The 20490-nt window shown below is 37.5% G+C and overlaps 1 protein-coding gene across 1 annotated transcript; it reads right to left on the bottom strand.

The window, feature by feature from the left end:
* Nucleotides 1–4268: 4268 nt before the first annotated feature.
* On the bottom strand, nucleotides 4269–14419 carry LOC126827979 (uncharacterized). Its single transcript, XM_050557562.2, has 3 exons — nucleotides 14362–14419; nucleotides 8926–9015; nucleotides 4269–5139 (listed from the first exon to the last, which is right to left on the bottom strand). Exons 1-3 carry the CDS (start codon nucleotides 14417–14419, stop codon nucleotides 4916–4918), a joined length of 372 nt encoding a protein of 123 aa, XP_050413519.2. The 3' UTR covers nucleotides 4269–4915.
* Between the last annotated feature and the right edge of the window lie 6071 nt (nucleotides 14420–20490).

Below are 20490 nucleotides of genomic sequence, written 5' to 3'. Positions count from 1 at the left end.
TTAAATGTTAATTAGATTTCCAAGATCTTCAGTTTGATTATTAAAACTAAGCTAAAAATGAAGCCAATGGATGGAGTTGTCCCATTAACGTTGTTGACATTTTAGCATGGGTTGAAGTGGACGTCAACCAGTATAGGAATAAAGCAGAAGTTAATGTTATTAAAGTTCCTACGCGTATTGTAAAGTTATTGCTGCATAAAACTTCATTTTCGACAGGGTTTTATCGCCGCTTCCAACCCTTGTGGCATCGCAGATAATATCACCGTACTTGCTTTCCACAGTACTGTTGCGATTTTTTTATGTGCCCAGTTACTTAATGCTATTCGAACAGTACATTTGATACAACTTATCACGATCATCACTGGTGAGAGAAAGGTTTCTTGTAGCATTCGTAACTAAAACATTAGCTGCGACATTATTGAATTTAGTCTTGGCACTTGGTGCATTGTTACCTTTCTTTTTCCTTTTATTTGCATGCTCTGTATTTTAATACAGCACTGTTGTGTTGTCGAATTTGTAAAAGCTGTAGGGATAACACTGAAATGTGTAATACAATACGAGCTAGTACAAAACCAGACATTCCAGTCCGCCGTAAACTAATAACACACAATAAGAAATGTCAAAATATTCCTATTACATAACAGAATAGAAACTAAATGCGATCCTTGTAGAACTCTGTACTTGACACAGATATTCAGTAACAGTAAAGGGTCGATTGTTTAGACGATTATATCGTCATTTAAAGAAAGAAATCTATCGATAAACGAAGTTCAAAACTGTAATATTATAATAATGGTGATTTTCTGAATTGTTCGTCTTTTATTATTCATTCAATATTCCATTCTTTCAATTATACATTTATATTAATCTTATTTTTCTTTTAATCCTCCAGTGCTAATTAGACGTTAAGCTGCTAATTCATAACATTCTCTAGATGGCTGACAGACTAATGATTTTAATTACTATCCATACCATAGTGTTATAATACCCTGCCCCGTGTATATATATGACATTCTCTAGATGACTGAAAGACTAATGATTTTAATTACTATCCATAGTGTTATAATACCCTGCCCCGTGTATATATATATATATATATATATATATATATATATATATATATATATATATATATATATATATATATACATTCCATAATAAAATTGTTGTCGCAAGCAGTGCTCTTATTTTACCTTACCTAGTACTTTATTAGAGATTTTCAACTGACTTAAATCATTTTAAAAGAGTATCGGACAAGCTAACGAAAGACCGGTCTTTGACTCCCTCGGTGTTTATGGGATCAATTTTGTTTTGATGTTGGCTGTTATTATTAGGCGAAACTCCAGTCTTGTCACTAATGAAATGGTAGGTGGATTGAGTAATGGATATTGAGAAATCTATTAGCGCGTGTGTTGTATTGGATCTATCCAGAAAACCACAGCCATTTGAAGTAGCCTACCCTTAGCGTCAATAATGAAGACTCTCTTAATATAAGTACATGGAACATACAGTGCAGTAATGGCAGTAATGATAGATACTGTTGTCATGAATATCAATCGGTTTATAAATCTAATAGAGTTCAGTGTACGGCTTCGCATTAGGTATATGGATTATTTTTGTTTTCGTGTGTCATACCAAGGCCGTATGTTGTATAAATCAGTGGTCAGAGTGCTAATGAGTATTTACCAAGTATTTGTTGAAAAACTATAAAGCAAACTGCTTAAAAATGCAGTATGCCAACGTTAAATAAAAAAACCCTGACCTTTCCTGTTTTAATAGATAATGAAAAATTAAGTCAAATTATTTTATCCTGGGAGATGTTATGAGTGTTTGAAGTACCATTGCATGATAATAATCGAAATCTCAAACGACGGGCCTTTTATTGAGTGGCGTAAATTTTAGCGTTAATCGATTATATGGCGCGAATGGTCTAATCCATTCAATAGCTAAGCCATGCAATGATCAACAGAGTTGATTATGGGCTCAACATGCGAATAATTAATAATTGACCCACGTTCCTATATCACAGGATTGATATTCGGATAGGTCTGTATTAACTCTTACCCAAAACTAAATGTGTTTACTTTCTTAAGTGGTGGTTTTCATCTTGTGGAATGTAACAATTGACATACAATAGGAACCAACTTCTTCTGCAAAAGGGGGTTTAACTAGATTTTTCATATCACAAGGGGTGTTATGAAGTACCGGAACTAGATACCTAACCATTCATAAGTCACGTTTTTTTTTATCAATGTAGATGCTATTTACTCGAAAGATGATTTTATTTCGCAGAAGTGAGATTAACTCGATTCTTGGCGTTCTTATGTTCATAAACCACCTGAGTTGACCTTCGTTATCTGCATTTTTATTCGGTCACTATTAGGAGCCACGGTGGCTAAGTGAGTAAAACGTTGACACTCTAGCCTGGAGGACCCCCCGCTCAGTGATGCAGGACAGAGGGCCTGGCAAGATACAACGTATATTCGTTTGGATGGTACGAAAAACTAAGACCCCGTGCACACATTGGCGTGTACGATAAAGATCCCGTGGCAGTTGGAATTCGATATGAGAGTCGGCCGCAGTGCCGCGATCTGGGTAAAATTTCCCTCATGACACACTCTATGGCATATACCCGTCTTCATTGGCCCAGTCAGAGCAGACCCCACTTCGATCTCTAGTGTGCGTCCTTTAGTACTGATACTATGTGCCAAGGTGTATGGTTGCTTATCTTGTGGGTTGTTTCTCCCAAATCCGTGATTGTTTGAAAATGTTTTTAGTGAAATTTATCACCAAATCACACAGTATCTTTAAGCTGAGATAAGCAATTCTTTAGGGGATGAGGGTGGGAAGACTTCGAGTATAAATTCCATTAAATCAAAGTTAGCTTGTAGGTATTTAGGGGGATACTTGGACAGTCACAAGGAGTTTAATAACGTCGAGAAACAGATAAGGGGAGGTAATCTACCAAAATAACACAGAGCTCAGCCTAGTAATTATTCCCTCTTAGACGAATGTAGTGCGAGTTATAGACAATTTTTTACTTAATTTTTGTCTCCCCTCTTCCTGCATGTTTTTGGTTGACTTTTTGGTCTAGAATCGGAGAAAAGGGATGAAATTTGCAATTTCATAGCAGTTTTGGGTAATACTGATGATATTTACAGCGGAGGGATAGGGGGTGTAAAGTGTCTTTCTGCAGAGCAGTCATTGTGTCTGAAGTGAGATTTTCACCCCAGTCAACTTCAAATCCCCGTAGCAAAAAATCTAAACGGTCAACCCCTACAGAATTATGATGAGGAGATTGCCAAATGTGGTCCCCATTGTGTCTATAACGATTGGAACCAACGGAATGTTGAGCAAAAAGATACAGCCTGTGATGTTACATCCATTTAACATTAATATTTCTGCCATATTTTTTAGAATTCAGGAAAAATCATTTTAATAGATCATGTCAAAGGCATTATCATTTATGTTTAATATTACATTAATGCATTTCGTGACCATACACACTGTTTAAAAACGTTTTTACAAGAGTAATCTCCCTTCCATGTATCTTCTCTCCATTTATTGCACTTCATAATGATAGACTTAAGCCGAACACACAGCGAGCTTCTAAGCCGATTTATCAATGATTTTGAAATTAATGCCATATTGCTAGAAAAAATCAGCCGCGTGAGCGTCATTGCGTCGGCAACGAGTTGCTATTTATCAAATAAGTTCGATATTCGGCGAAAAAGAATTGCTGGTGGCGCTGAAATCGTACATTGATCACAAAAAGCAATCTCTCGAGGGGCATTTTTTTTATTGTTTGACAACGTAATCAGCGTTGACAATCCCGAACTTACTGTGTTCTGCAAATAGCTTGTTCTAGTGCACGTTCGTTGATTCTACGAGCTAAAACAAACGCCAGTGTTCACTCGACTTAAAGAACAATATTGGTGTCAGTCACTATTACATATATATATATATATATATATATAGAGAGAGAGAGAGAGAGAGAGAGATAAGTACAAGTACTTCTTTGTTTACGGTAAATAAATGCATAAATAAATAAAAAAAATGCGTCCAGGTAAAAAATTCTCCACTTTACCTCATTCTGACATACATTAAATCATATAAGCTAGTTGTTGTCTTCTATGAGCGTCTTCAGATGTATATGTGATAGAACTGTTTAAACACATTACAAATACAATTTTAACACAGGGGTCATTGCTATAGTAGATGCGTAACAAATATTTGAAGAAACGGGAAGTGACGCAAAAAATGACGAATAGGAGTTATCCTTTTATTTAACTGATTGAAGTAACGAGCGATGACAGACACACAATTGTAATAATAATAATAATAATAATTTACTGCACAAAATATTGCAAGTGTTGTAAGGTTTCCATTATAAAGCTGGAAATAAGATCAAAGGATTCCTTCGCCAAAATAACATTATTGTTTCTGTCAGAATAGTTTATACATTTCTTTTAACATTTCTACGGAACATTAGAAGACGAATATCCCCAATCTCTCGCCCATGGCTTCAGTAAAACGTTTTTCTCCTAACGTTTCTGACGAATACCCGACAATATTATTCACGAATCATTTGAATTTGAATATTCTTACAGTCGAATACCCCCTATCTCCAGTCCGTGGGTCTATTAACAATAAAAAACCCAAAAGAAAAACGTTTATGGTAATGTTTCTGGCGATTGAACAAGTGTATTATGCAAACATCTCTTAATACTCTTATATTATAGTATTCCCCGATCTCCCGTCCCTAGGTCCAATAAAATAAAAAAGCACCAAAAAAGTTTATGGTGATTACACAGGAATATTATTCACACATTTACAGTTGAGTATTCCCCATCTCTCGTCTCTGGCTCCATTGAAAAGCACCAAAAGGATTGCACAGTCAGTACAACCTACACGCCTAATATTTTCCATAATTAGTCTCCTCTATCCCATTATCTGCTGTAATAGTTGCCGCTCTACCATGTTTAATTCTATTTCTACCAAAGCGTTTTAATCTATGTTTATTAAAACACAGGGCTATGACTATTAATAACACGACAACAGGTAAGATAACCAGTACGATTCCAGCTGATAAAAGTCTGTAATCAGAATCTTTCTGAGAATACACTATCAGTAAAATACCTGGAAAATAGAAAAACAAAAACAAAATTACCAAAGAAACTCATAATAATATAATCACCGTTATTATTTTGTAAAACCAAAATATAACCATGTACTAAGACCTATTGTAGGGCGCATGGGGGAAGAGGGAGGAGGGGGGGGGGGGCGGTCCTGTACGATGAATGTGATTTCCATAATTTAGTAGTCTGTGGTAGATGTTGCTATTTGGTGCCGCAACAATTATAACGACCTTTTGGTATGAAATAATATTATGTACCACACTGATCCGCAGTGAATATTTGCTAGGCCGCGACAATCACTGATAGGATGACATCGATACGACTTAATGAGCCACAAATATTAACTTTTTTCCTCCGACAAATTAAATTCTAAAACATTTTTTTTATGTATTAGAAAAATAAATAAAGACGTTTGAAGTATTTGTAGGTAAAAATTATTTCCTATTTTAATGTAAATGGGTATTCAAATGAGTAAAAGGCGCCATTCTGCTCGAATCAGTAACGTCTTATGTAACGTTATTGAGCCCATGATTGACGCCGCGTGATATGACGTCATGTGTTGAAGGCGGTCATTCTTTAAAGATATATTAGAAGACTTTTGTAATACTCTGTGAAACAGATTGATTATGTACACGACATGTCCTCCTGGTCGGAAGAGGCTTGATGATCGTTACTTTAAAGAGAGAGAGAGAGAAATTAGGTTTAACGTCCACTCGACACAAACTAGGTCATTTCGGGACTAACATATGGTTTAATTTTATTTCAATAAATCGCTTGCGCGTAGGGGTCTTTAGCAGTGGGAGGAAACCGGAGGACCCGGAGAAAACCCACGAAGTTAGATAGGCGACCCTACTCCTTGCCACGTACAACCGGGGATTCGAAACCACGTTACTTTAAACCTGGGTCATGGTTTACAAGGTCGTTGTATAACCCGACTCGTACATGACACACAACACTTCTCGATAACAAAAGCCTTAACTACTGAGTTAAAGTATAACGAATAATACTGAACTAAAGGCCACAAACTAAGTCACCAGACTTATCTTTGTTAGTAATTAATACCTATCAAAAGGCCATCTTCCGTAAGATTATTACGCCGAGGCCACTTTCCTTTGAAGCCACATATCTTGTTTGCTAATGTACATCTACGGACTTCATATTTAACTAAACTACTAAGTGAAAGGTACTGGGCTAAGATCTCGCAACTGGGCGAAAGATCCCCAACCTTTGTCAGTCTAAAAAATACAAGATATGTGAGAGATCCTAGAAAGAAAAGCTTCGGCCAGGGTATCAGGGAAACAATCAAGGAACTGCGACTGGGGGAGCTCGTGATAAATGAACACGACCCCCCAGTGATCGCCCCTTGGACGCTCCCTATACCGCCGGTTAATATAGATCTACTACAGAAAACTGACAAGAAAAACAACCCCACTGCTGCACGTGCTTTCTCTCTAGAACACCTGGAAGACAACTGGCCGTCTGATGACTGGGACCATGTGTACACGGATGGCTCACGCAATCCTGAAAGGGGCACCAGCTCGTTTGGAATATACCTGGAACAGGGAATAAGCAGGAAACTGTCCAATAACTGTTCGGTGTACACTGCAGAGCTTGTAGCCATTCGTGACGCTATATCATGGATTTCCCATCAAAAGACTAGTAAGTTCGTCATTCCATGCGACTCTCTGAGCAGTCTGATTTCAATCCAAAATGACAACTCGGACTCAAGACCAGAAGTCATTTTGGAAATCAGGCAGCTGTACCAGAGGGTTTTAGAGAAGGGAAGCAAAGTAGAACTCGTGTGGATTCCATCACATGTCAACATTAGAGGAAACGAGGAGGCAGATCGACTCGCCAATGAAGGTCTCAAGGACACAACACCACTCCGCACCATAGACTACAGCACCACGGAAATCTACAGTATGGTCAAAAGACACGTCAATTCAATCTGGGAATTAAATCTCGTTGAACTTGACACATACAGATTCCGGCTGGATGACAAGATCTACACAAAGACAACACTCAATCACCCTAGAAGAGATATTTGTAGACTTATATCGAAGCTAAGGGTGAAAGAGCGGCTGCGAGACTACAAACACCAAGTCATCATCTGTGAGTGCGGAGAAGAATGTACCTCCAACCATGTCCTGGTAGACTGCGAGGTATACGAGGAGGAGAGAAGGGAACTAGTGAGAACAATGGAGACCAACAACATACCATTCAACACTAAGAACCTACTCTTCCCGAGACCAGATCTGAAACTGCAAATCTTCGAACAAATCCACTCCCTAATGGACACAGTTGGACTAAGTAGAATAGTGAAGTAAGAGGGGGTCACGGTTAGACGGGCCCGGCATCTAAACACTAAACTACATAGGGGATTTATACCAAACTGGCAGGATAGTGCAGTAAGGGGGAGTCACGATCAGACGGACTCGGCATCTAAACACTATTCCACCAAAAACAGACACCAAACCTACAGAGTGGGATAGTGGAGTAAGGGGAGGTCACGATAAGACGGGCCTGGCACCTAAACACAAACCCCACAAAGATGACATCTACCAAACTAGCAGGAGAGTGGAGTAAGGGGGAGTTACGGTCAGACGAACTTGGCACCTAAACACTATTCCGCAAATAAAACTGATACCAAACCCAGAGAGTGGGACAGTGGAGTAAGGGGAGGCCACGATAAGACGGGCCTGGCACCTAAACACTAACCCCAAACGATGACATCTACCAATCCAGAAGCAGACGAGATCATCTACCAAACGATATGTTTTGTATTAAATAAAGGGAAGAACTTCCCACTAAACCAAATCCATGGCCTAAGGCCAAATGGAAAGATTGCAAAATCATATTCTAAAAAACAGGAATCAGCTTCGGCTCTCCTATGTCTTGTCTGCGATATCACTTATGTGGAAGCAGACGTTAAACACCAAGAACGAACGACGAAATACTATCTTATAGAACATGTGCAGTTCCAAACTTGTACCGCCTTGAATCTTAGTTAATCGTCAAAATCACTGGAAAGAAAACATGACAAGCGTGGATGTTCCGTAACATTCTTATGTGTGTAGTACCAGGAATTAAGTATAACCATAATACTTAGGGGTGTGTAGGCGTGTTGATCATAATAAATAATAATAATAAAAATAACTTCCATAAGTCCCTCCTAAACTACAAAACATATAAATATGATGACTGAAACAAGAAACGGTCTAATTTGCAATTCAAAGGTGATTGGTTTTAACGTCAACTTGACAAAAACTAGGTCATTTCGGGACTAACATATGGTTCAATTTTATTTCAATAATTCGCTTGCGTGTAGTAGCAGTGGGAGGAAACTAGAGGACCCGGAGAAAATTCACGAGGTTGAGCAGGTGACCCTACTCACGTAGAACCGGGAAATCAAAACCACGCCAGTCGACTCAATGACAGACCTTATGATACAACGTGCAAGCGCTAACCATTCGCCCCACCCCCATATCGAGCCTATTGTATAACATTCATATTGTTTCATTTTATATGTGTATTTCATTGTATATATATATTTCTTTTTTTTCAAAATATTATTGTGTATGCTCAAATCGTCTGAACAGGTTGTAATATATCATGTTTGCTTACAACTTTACTTGCAAAAATCTTATGCTTACAGTCAGTTCTTTTGTAACTTAAAAACGATACAGGAAGAAAAAGAATATCGATGGAAGAGATTGGTCAAAGAGTTTTAACATGGTGTTGATAAATAAACCTGTATCCATCATAATAAAAATATTTCCAGACCAACCTGTTGGTAAGGCCACAAAAAATGAGAAGCCTACTGAAGAAGCTGCTATACAACCTTGTAAACAACATAAACTTGATTTAACTGAATCATCTGAAAAATATAAATTTATAAACGTCAATCTTCTTCATTTTCTATTAGTGTTTAACGTCCGCTCCCAAGTCGTCTTATTTTGTTATGTTATTGCGTTCAGAGGTCTTTCCTGTGGGTGTAAACCCACTAGGTTGAGAAGGAACCCGCATCTCCAAGCCACATACGCTCATACCAGGGATCGGAACTATGACAGCAAGCCAAAGATGACCGGCCAGCTAGAGTATAGTTGTGAGCCACGTCGACTCAATGGGTAGGACGTTGGCTCACTAACCTGGAGGTCCCGTATTCGGTCCCGTATTTTTGCGGCGTGGTTCCCCCTTGTCAGTGATGTAGGGCGGAGGGCCTGGCAAGGGACAACGTATAATCGTTCGGATGGGACAAAAACCGAGGTCCCGTATATACAATGGCGTGCACGTTAAAGAACTCTTGATGGTTGGAATTCCCTCAATGCACACTGCAAGGCCCATGCCCGTCTTCATTAGCCAAGTAGGAGCAACGCAGTAGGACGTTAAAACCGATTTTATTTCATTTCTAGCTTAGTTACCTGGATTCGCATGGGGTAAAACAATCTCAGTTTTTACTAACATATACATATATTAGTAAAAAATAAATTAAAATCATTCAGCAATCGTATTAAAAGCCAAAAATATTTCCCGATCTTTGTAAATCACATAATGGAAAGACTCAAAGTACAAGAAGACCATGCACTGGATAAACACAAGCGGGTAGGAGAACAAAACACATCAACCGTCAAGTAAGAAACGGAACTGTATTGGTATACTTGGCTGCTTTTTTGTGGTGTATTATGGGACTTTTAGAACCCGAGTGTATATAAGAATGATTCTGATTGATTTAGCCTTTATAACCATTTGATATATCATTAGCTGATATCACCGTCACGTTGAAAACAATGGTATAATCAAAAAAAACAAAAAAAACCCCACAGCGTTAGAGGAACTTGTCTGCTGAGAACCTTTAACTCCATAATTTAATAAATATATATGTACAAAGGAAAGCTCGTTTAATGAGGGTGGATCGTTGCTGGAAAAGCTACATCTTTAACATGCACTAATTGACCCACGTAGCTCCACAAAAAGTAATAAATCAATAATGGATACGCCCTTGTAAAAAGGAATCGATTTGTAATTATTGACAATAAAGGTAGTATTATAGATTTTATGAACACTATTGTAAATCGATTCATCAAGGTTTTTATTATTTAATCTAACCGCAGATCAGATCCTGACAAAATACCCATTTGTGTAACTAGATCGCTGTATATAAATCAATTATTTTTAAACAGTTTAGTTAATAAACATGTGCAGTATTGAATTTCTTGTACGCGATTTTATCATATTTAGCAAGATTATTTCTATTCTTTATATGATCAGTTTAGTCCATTAGTAAAGCAGATAATACCGGTATTAAAAACAGGATTCGCACTAACTGCAGTAAGACAGCCCGAATAAACACAGAATGAATGAAATGGCGTTTAATACACTCGATCAAATATTATTACCGCCTAGAAGGGGATAATAATAATAACGAAATAAATCGGCCTATATTGAAGTAAACGGCAACCCGTTTTTACCGTTTGGTAAATTTATGATCTCCATCATGTTATAGAGTGTGTCTACAAGACCCTAAACCTAACCCTAGCAAAACATAGGTCCACCACACACATCGAAGCTTTAAATCCAGGGACAGTCGAGATAACTCCACAAAAATAAAACGAGCGTAAAATATACGCATCATACCATAAGATACACATATTCTGGAAAGTTGGCCTTCATGTCCCTATGATGGGGTCATAAATTTACGGAGGGGTAAAAACGGGCTGCCGTTTACCTCCTTACAAGAAATGAAATGGGGTTTAACGTCCAACTGTTCTGCTCCGACTGGGTTTATATAGACAGGCATACGCCATACATTGATCTATAAGTGAAAGTTTGCCGTCAGCAATTGAATTCCAATTGTTAGGTGTTCTTTTACGTCTAACATGGCTTTCTCGAATGAACACTTTCAAGAAATCAACTTCGACATGTGTTTAGTGTCGCATCCCTAATGTTACTTGTTCAGATTACATAGGTGCCGAATATCAACGCAAATTGTCCGATTTCATTCGACATTATACTCGAAGTTTGTGTTCTGCCACCAGACCTTAAAGCGATAGCTACAGGTGCCGTATCAGGCATATAATATGACATACAATATAAGATAAGATAAGCTCACGTCACGTGTTTTTGATTAGTAGTAAATGCTCGGTTAATTACAGAAAGACCCAAAGTAATAGTTAACTAGAAATATCCATTTGTTACAAACTATACCAATCATTATTTTCCCAGGGTGACCGTGGTCTTTGATCAAGAGTTCTGTCTAAAAGGTCAATAATCGAAAATTTAGTACATATTTTATACGAGTTTACAATACTGAATTACAACCCACCCGCTGTATCTTCTCTCTATACTCCATCCAAAATCTATTAATTTGAAAGATCTCTAATCTAAAATTCTAATAACTGTGGCTTTAACCTGGCGGAGAATTTATATTATGATTATAGGTCTACATTTAATTTGAATCAATATCACCTGGTGTTACTATATATTATACTCCTATATTATGCCCTATAATATGCTTTATTAAATTTTGTTTTAATGGTATTTAGCAACTGAACTGGAAATACACAGGCCACAATTATATGGATACAATATTACAATTTAGACATTTCGACTAGGATGCTATATTATGATCTTTGTTTGATAATAACTAGGAAGTCTCAGTAGAAAAAATATATAGCAATACTGCAGTAAACATACATTATAATATCAGTTCTCACGGTGGGAGTACATGTACATAATATGTACAAAGAGAAGTACATAATGTGTACAGAGAGAGATCGGGGTACATAATATTTACAAAGAGAAGTACATAATGTGTACAAAGAGAGATAGGGGTACATGATGTGTACAGAGAGAGGTGCATAAGGTGTACAGAATGTGTACGCAGGGAGACACGTAATGTATACATAGGCAGGCGACCCTTGTCACTTACAAGTTGAAATCGAAACAACATAATAATATCAGTTCTGAACGTGGGAGAACACCCAGCAATGTATACAGTTTCTATATTTGCCATATAAAAGTCCAGTTAATTATATAACGATTAATAAGGCACACGTCATAAGTTAATTACGGGAAAGCAGGACAGGGACGATAAATAATTAAAAAAAGAGAAAAAGTCATGTTTAAATAGTGGTACAACAAAATGTCGTTATCTTAGTGAACTCCTCAGATTACAAGTGTTATCGGCGGTTCTAGAAATAGGAAGCATACCACATTTATACACGACACCAACCAATACTTATAGCTGACTGTGGCAATGGTTTGAAGCCAAACTGCCCTGTTTAGCTACGGTAAAATGATGTATTCTTAGGAGATATTGCGAAATTCGAAGCACGTATTCTCGTAAACAATCTTCCTTTTATCTAGTTACATCACGAAGGATTAGACAGAATAATACCTGACACATTCCTGATTGTTTTACCCTTTATTTATTGAAAATCAATAGACAAGTTAAATATTGATTCTTATTATATAAAAGAACATACACGTTACGTATATGTTCTACTTTTTCACCTATGATTTACTCAACCATCTGATCAAATGAAATGAAATGGGGTTTAACGTCCTAATGTTCTGCTCCGACTGGGATAATGAAGACAGGCATACGTCATACAGTGTGCTATGAGGTAAATTTTGCCCTGACAGCGATACTACGACCTACTCTTATATCGAATTCCAACTGCCAATGGATCCTTTACGTGCACGCCAATGTGTATACGGGATGTAGGTTTTTCGTCCCATCCAAACGACTATACGTTGTTTGTGCCTTGCCAGATTCGGTCCTACACCACTGACTAGGAGGAACCACGCCGAACTCATTTGATTGGAATTTGGGGACTTGTCATAAAAAAAAACATACAGAAAGTGACAGTTTGTGTACCACAGAGCTTCAGATAGTTGCAGGAAGCAATGCGACCTCTAACGTTGACTATTACCGAAACTTTGGATGACGATATCTCCTCATTTGCCAGAAGTATTCGAGGTTACATACTGCACATGGAAACAAAATGGGGTTTATCGTCCTACGTTTCTGCAGCGACTACCAAGGGTTCTATTACGTGCAGCTCAACGTGTATACGTGGCCTCCGTTTTTCGTCCGATCCGAACGAATCCCGGCCCTCCATACTCACTGAGCACTCGCGACTCCTTACACCAGGTGGAGTTGTATACGCACTTATCCCATTGTGAACGCAAGTTTGTCATTTTCATGTAGGGTCCTGCTTCTATTGTTGTTGTATCTATTCCCAATATAGAGTTAATAAAACCACGGTGATTCGTATGTTATTAACATTCAATTGATATATAATTCATGGATCTACTTTAACATGTCGATCATGGATAGAGTTAATTTGTATAATTTGAATAAATCAGGCTTTGTGTGATGAATTAAAGATGAATCCCTTCAAATGTTAATGTGCATCGTGTCTATAAATCATTAATAAGGGAAAACACGAAATTAGCGCTTCATAGTTTTTTTTAACGACTGATATAAGACTGACATATTTCAAACTATATTAAAGTAATTGTGCGTGATTTGCACTCTTCGGAAAATATCAAATTTCTTTCGACTTAGAAACAGGCCAATCAATAAATGAAATGAAATGAAATGGAGTTTAACGTCCTACTGTTCTGCTCCTAACCTGGGCTAATGAAGACGGGCATACGCCATACAGTGTGCTATGAGGGAAATTTTGCCCGGACAGCGGCACTACGGCCTACTCTTATATCGAATTCCAACTGCCAAGGGATCTTTTACGTGCACGCCAATGTGTACACGGGACCTCGGTTTTTCGTCCCATCCGAACGACTAGACAGCTTTCCTTGTCAGCCCCTCCGTCCTGCATCACTGACAAGGGAGAACCACGCCGGAAAATCTGGATGAACTTTCTCGGCCAATGCAGGGATCGAACACCCGACCTCCAGGCTAGCGAGCTAGCGTCTTACCCACTTAGCCACGTGATCCCCAGGCCAATCAATAAGATTTCCCGAACAAGTTAAGATGGCAGCGGACGTGTTATAATATCATGACATCATCTAACAATAAACAGACTCGTAAGTGGCGACCAAATTGCAAATTCGAAAAAATGAAGACCTGTTTCGTTGACAGGTTCTGTCAAAAACTAAAAGAAGAGAGAACATAAAAAAGTTAAGAATATTGTAGTTAGCCACATAATTCCTATATCGCTCAAATCATGCCCAGAGACTCTAAGCCACCGGTTATTGCCCTTGACATGGGTCTTTTTGATATGATATATCGAAAGTAAGAAGTTTGAATTGTTCATGCTAGACAATGTTAAATATTTATCAGCTAGGCCACCATTTCTTCTGAAAGGAAATACCATTTAAGTGCCTTGTCCTAGTGACATTGTGTCGTTGCTGAAGATTTAGGTTATGACTAAAACTAGTTGGCATACGATCGGAAATCTACTTTGTGGTTTATTTCACCCCCCCCCTCCCACCTTTTCAGCGTTTTTCGCGAAGCTTACGTTTTGTGTACAGCAAAAACTTGTACGCCATATTTTAAAAAAAAAAAGATGCATAGTATTTTGAGCCATTCTTGGCCTTAAAAGAAAAATGGATTCAAATCAGCAAATCAACCATAATCAATTTTACAATTTTACAGAGAGAGAGAGAGAGAGAGAGAGAGGGGGAGGAGATAACATCCACTCGACACAAAAACTAGGTCATTTCGGGACTAAAATGATTCAATTTTATTTCCATAATTCGCATGCGCGTAGGGTTCTTTAGCAGTGGGAGGAAACTGGAGGACCAGAAGAAAACCCACGAGGTTGGACAGGCGATCCTACTCCTTGTCACGTACAGCCGGTGAATCGAAACCACGCCAGTTGACTCAATGACAGACCTTATGATACAACGCGCACGTGCTAACAATTTGGTCATCCACCCCCCCTCGTCATTTACACTTAACTTCGTTAGCTTAAACACATTATGAAGACATGTACTTATTATCATTCAAATGTGGAAACGGAGAGTTTGTATTTCTGTGAAAGGGTACCACAGAGATTCAGATAGTTGTACAAGACTAGGATAAAGAGTCAAAAACGCGTTTGATTCATTTGTGACTTCCCCTTTAACGTTGGAATTAAAGCACGCAATTTATTTATGTTTGTTTTTTTCTTTCTATCAAATTAGAGATGTTATCCAAATGATAAAGTGCCCCATGTTCCGCCTTCTGCACCCATTATTTTTGATGGCCACGGGTGGTTTTAAATGAAAATGAAGAACAAAGAAGTGATTCATGAGTATTTTCAAAAACAGGGTTTTAAAAAACCACAAACCGTCTTATGTTTAGAATTTGGGGGGCGAGGGTATAAAATAGAGATGGTGTTTTCTGGCATATCACACCGAACAGGACTACACTTTAGTGATCAATTTCTGATAATAAATTAAATGGGGTTTAACTTCCAACTTAGCTAATGAAGACGAGCTCATGTCATGGCCTAGTCTTATTTCGAATTCCAACTGTCAAGAGTTCTTTTACGTGCACGCCAATGTTCACGGGGCCTCGTTTTTTTCATACCACCCGAACGACTTGACCTTGCCAGCCCCCCACCCCTCCCAATCCCCGCCCTGCACCATTGACATCTGGAAGCCGCGCCTAAAACCCCAAAGAACTTTATCAGCCAATACCAGAAGCAAACCCAAGTCCTACTGGTAAGCTGACCAGCGTCTTAACCACTAAGACATGGCGGCTCCTAGACAAACTGTACACGAGGATAAAAAAACCTGTATCGCAATATATATATGTATATAAATGTTAAACACTCTTACACGAAGTATATGAAGGAATTGTTCAATATATAAATATAATGTTACCTTCGTCCTGCTCTTCTATCGATGTCATGGTTCCTGTATATTGTTCTAATTATCCTATTGTTATATATCTACACATATTCCTATACGAACCTACACCAAACTATAAACTTGGTGTTTGAAGAAAGGCTATACAGTAAGTAGACTGTAGATCGATGAGGAAGTGAAAGTAGTAAGAAAATCAGAGGCCATTTTCCTATATTATTTATATAGAATATCCACGGTTTATATACCTTTCTATACAAGACCGCATCGATTATAAACTTCAATAGATCACGTGACTTCATGTTTAAAGTGGTCTCCATTGACTATATAATTTGTCCTTTATTTGAATACAAATAAAAAGACAATATTACCCGATGCTAGGGAGGAGAATAAGCATACCATGCCACATACACGACATCCGTCGCTTTTTAGAGCTTCCCGTCATGCAAAGTGGTGTGTAAATGAGTACCGCTTAAAGACTAAAACGCGAATTGTCTCCTGTCCACTTTAAATTCACAACCGTTTTTTTTTAACAATAGTCAATTCGAATGGCTGTTATCTATACAAGTAGTGAGCCACGGTGGTTCAGCGAGTAAGACGTTGGCTCGCTAACCTGGAGGTCCCGTGTTCGATCCCTGCGTTGGCCGAGAAAGTTCATCGAGATTTTCCGGCGTTGTTCAGAACAGAGGGCCTGGCAAGGAACAGGGTATAGTCGCTCGGATGGTTCGTAAAATCGAGGTCCCGTGTACACTTTGGCGTGCACGTAAAAGATCCCTTGGAAGCTAGAATTCGATATAAGAGTAGTCCGTAGCGCCGCTGTCAGGACGTTAAACCCCATTTCATTAATATGCAAGTAGGGTTAGATCCTGTTTTTGTACGTGACAAAGAGTAGGGTCGAATACCAAACCTGGTACTTTTTCTCTGGGAAATCATGTGGGCTTTTACAAGCGAATTATTGAAATAAAGAGATGTGATATGTTACTTCTCTCTTTGTGTGTGAGTTAGTTGTATGTTACGTCTACGCGCAAGCGAATTATTGAAATAAAATTAAACCATATGTTAGTCCCGAAATGACCTAGTTTGTGTCGAGTGGACGTTAAACCCCATTTCTCTCTCTCTCTCTCTGTATATTACGTCCGCTTCCACCGAGGTGATACCGCAGACAAACTTATCCCTTTAAATGAAACGTATTCTAGTAGGTAAAGCTGTCATGCATGTCATATATAAAATAAACAAGTAAATATATATCGTCAACGTTTAGTCCAGCTGTTAGTGAAGCGTGATCGAAACATGTGGTCTGCATATATTTGACTTAAAACCACGCCCCCCTACTGTGTTTTTACTATATTTGCCAGTAATGGTGTCACTAAAGAAAAAAAAACGCGTTAAAATATGTCTCCAACTTGAACGAGGTCAAACTAGTATACCAGACAGTTGGTGTTTTGTTTGTTTTGTTGTTGTTTTTTTTAACAAATAAAAACAAAGAATAAACCCAACTAAACAACAGGTCTTTGTATAAGTTCAGTTATGAAAAGTCAACAAAAATCTTCCGTGTTCAAAGTTCAGGGAATAACTTATAAGTTTCTCACTTATCGGGGGTAAATTAGAAGAATGGTAAATACCATTATCATCGACACCGTCTGTGGAATATTCCCCACTGGAAAATACATGTTGCTTAGTTAGAAATAAATGAATATTTGATAGAATTTACCAGAACTTACTAAAAGGTGTCCGCCCAGTAAATTAATCTATGGAATACAATGGTTCAGTTTCCGGAATACTGTTTCAAAACAACCTGGCACAATTGTTTCGGGACAGCTATGAAAGGTAGCGGTTTGGGCTAACAGTTAATCCTGGAAGCAAACATTCTGCAAGAGCGAGGGTGGTTACCAGATTTCAGATCCAGATCGTAAACAAACTAATTTACAGATACGCATTCGACCTGAATTGCTGTGGACATGTGAATGTTGCCATTTTGAATCGGAAGAAACCTCACCGAACATAGATTTGAATTTCAACATATTTAAGAAAGAAACATGATGGGTTGCGAACCTGTAAAGATTCTCGATTCGCATTTGCGGTAATTAAACACGCCTTGGACAAGGTTGGTCAAATCAAACCGCTATTACGTTATAGGCGTTAGCCTACAAGACGACGTAGGTATCAATTTATATTTTCAATTCGACACCACATATAGGCCAGTAGACGTCACACGACCGTCTCTTTAAAGAAGCGAGTAGTAAACGTGGGAATTAAAATTAAAAAATGAAAAGTATGAATACACTTGTAGTAATTTTGTTATCTTTATCATGACCTTTAACTAAATGTTAGGTAAGATAAGTCATAGTTTAAAATGTAGAGTGAGTGTTGTACAATATGTAGATTTAACAGTGATAAAGGTTGAGGTAAACGTTCAATACAACACATCCTAAATATATAATAGTAATAATACATGTATAATGTATATGGACAAATTACACAAAATCAAACAATAGCTTTTGGATTAGCGACACTTAAGAAAAATTAATTTATTATCAAGTGATACTAGATGTTCTGGAACCGATTAGTATGATACCAATAATTGTCACTGTGGTAAAATGAATAGCCGAGTGTGGGCAATGTTGGGATGGCGACCATAGAGCTTTTCAAATGCAAGGTTAAGTCTAGTTGGTGGTAACAATAATTGCCTTGTTAATAAAACAAATATAAAAAAAATGATTAAGCTTAGACTGTGCGAAATAATGACATATACGAAGCAAAGGTAAAATACAAATGTGTTGGTTAGGTCATTTTTAAACGCGTAGTAGTATCATAATTATGTAAAAAAAACAAAAAAACAGTTATTACCGATATAGCTAGAAAAAATAGTATAACATCGCGGTTAACTGAACAGGATATAGATATCCTGGTCTAAAATATGCAGCCCCTGTTGTTAAAGTTACAATTTCATATTTTTAAGTTATATTTTTAAAATTTATTAAAATAAAGCCATAAAATAGATGGTATCTATAAACAGTCCTACCTTGTTAAAGAATAATCCTATTTATCCTAAAATTCACTATTGCCAGTTGAGAAATTGGCAAAAATATCATTTTCATCTTCAAATTCAAACGTTTGAAGATAGCTACTCCATGGTGGAGAATAGAAAACATGGGAGGTAATTGTGTTATTATTTCCGGTGTAAATGCGTTTTAAGTGTGAGAATGACACCTATGATCGTATAATAGTGAGTTGACAACCTATTGAGCAAAAGACATAGAAATAATTATGTTTTGACCTTCTTAGAAAATATGAAATTGTAACTTTAAACACGTTCCAAATATAATTTAAACACAGAGATCATTGCTACGATAGCTGAGTAATACAGGTTTCCTGAATCGGAAGTGACGAACGCCAAAGGAAAACACGAGGCATCCCTCTACATAACTGACTGATGTGACGAGTGATAACAGATACACGGCCGAATTTCTGCTCACTAATAATTCCTTCCAAGACCAAAAGTTGTTGTATGAGACTGTGCGAGTATATCTGACAATTCATAACTTTAACGTGCATGTTAATAATAAATTATGATATTCATCACTAGAAATGATATCACCCAATCCCCAAAACCGTACATAAAATAAAATTTCAACTTATAAACACGTTGTAACTCCACATAAAAATAATATTGCTAATGTAACAGTTTTGTGTTTAGACGACAGAGTTAAACTGACTTAACGATTGTTCGAGTTTTTCGTTAACAGAGTCTTGGATATAAAAGTCCGTGTACGGATAAATTTCAGCGCCAAAATATAGCCTAGAGGAGTTGTGTATTTGCCTTGTCGCAAAAATTCAGCTCAAAATATTGAGTCGTTTGGACGTGAACGCCGAAACCGCTTATCCGGACACATAACCCTTTTAAGATTTCGGGTCAATCTTTTCGTTGGGGGACCTGATAATCTATTGCCGTTCCTTTAGAGGTCTATACAGTGCATGGTCCACGTGCTGTACTTGATAACGAAAAGTATTATTATTAAATAAAAGTCTGGTTTTATCCGGACATTGTTTAAAACAGCTTGGGACACCGGTCTTTATTTCAAGATGAATACTGACGGGGTTAAGTGGTTTGAAAACTTATCACGTATATTAAGTTAGTTGATCGGCTTTAAGGCGGGTAAATGTGAGAGCAATTGCCTTCGTTATGCAACTAAGTCAGAAGGCCGAAAGAACGCTAACGTAATTGTTATTTATTTATTTATTTTTAGAAAACATTTATAAAACACTGGCTTCCCCAAAGTGCTCTGTATACAAGTAATATATGTATATACAATATAGCATTTGTTTTATATCTTTTATACAAAGCACGATTTATCTGATTAAAGCCAAAACAACGGTTAAATATACAGCTTAAAACCAACACACAATCAAACGTACTTTTATTAAAAGCTATTTGGTCCAAACATTATCCAAATCGGTGAATTGTAACCTGAATTTAGACTAATATAAAGATGTAATTGGGTTAATCTAATGGTTTATTTTAATTAGTGATGGG

The sequence above is a fragment of the Patella vulgata genome, chromosome 7 (assembly GCF_932274485.2).
Source record: "Patella vulgata chromosome 7, xgPatVulg1.2, whole genome shotgun sequence".
NCBI lineage: Eukaryota > Metazoa > Mollusca > Gastropoda > Patellidae > Patella > Patella vulgata.
Note: the sequence above shows the minus strand (reverse complement) of the source record. Positions and strands in the feature narration are given on the sequence as shown.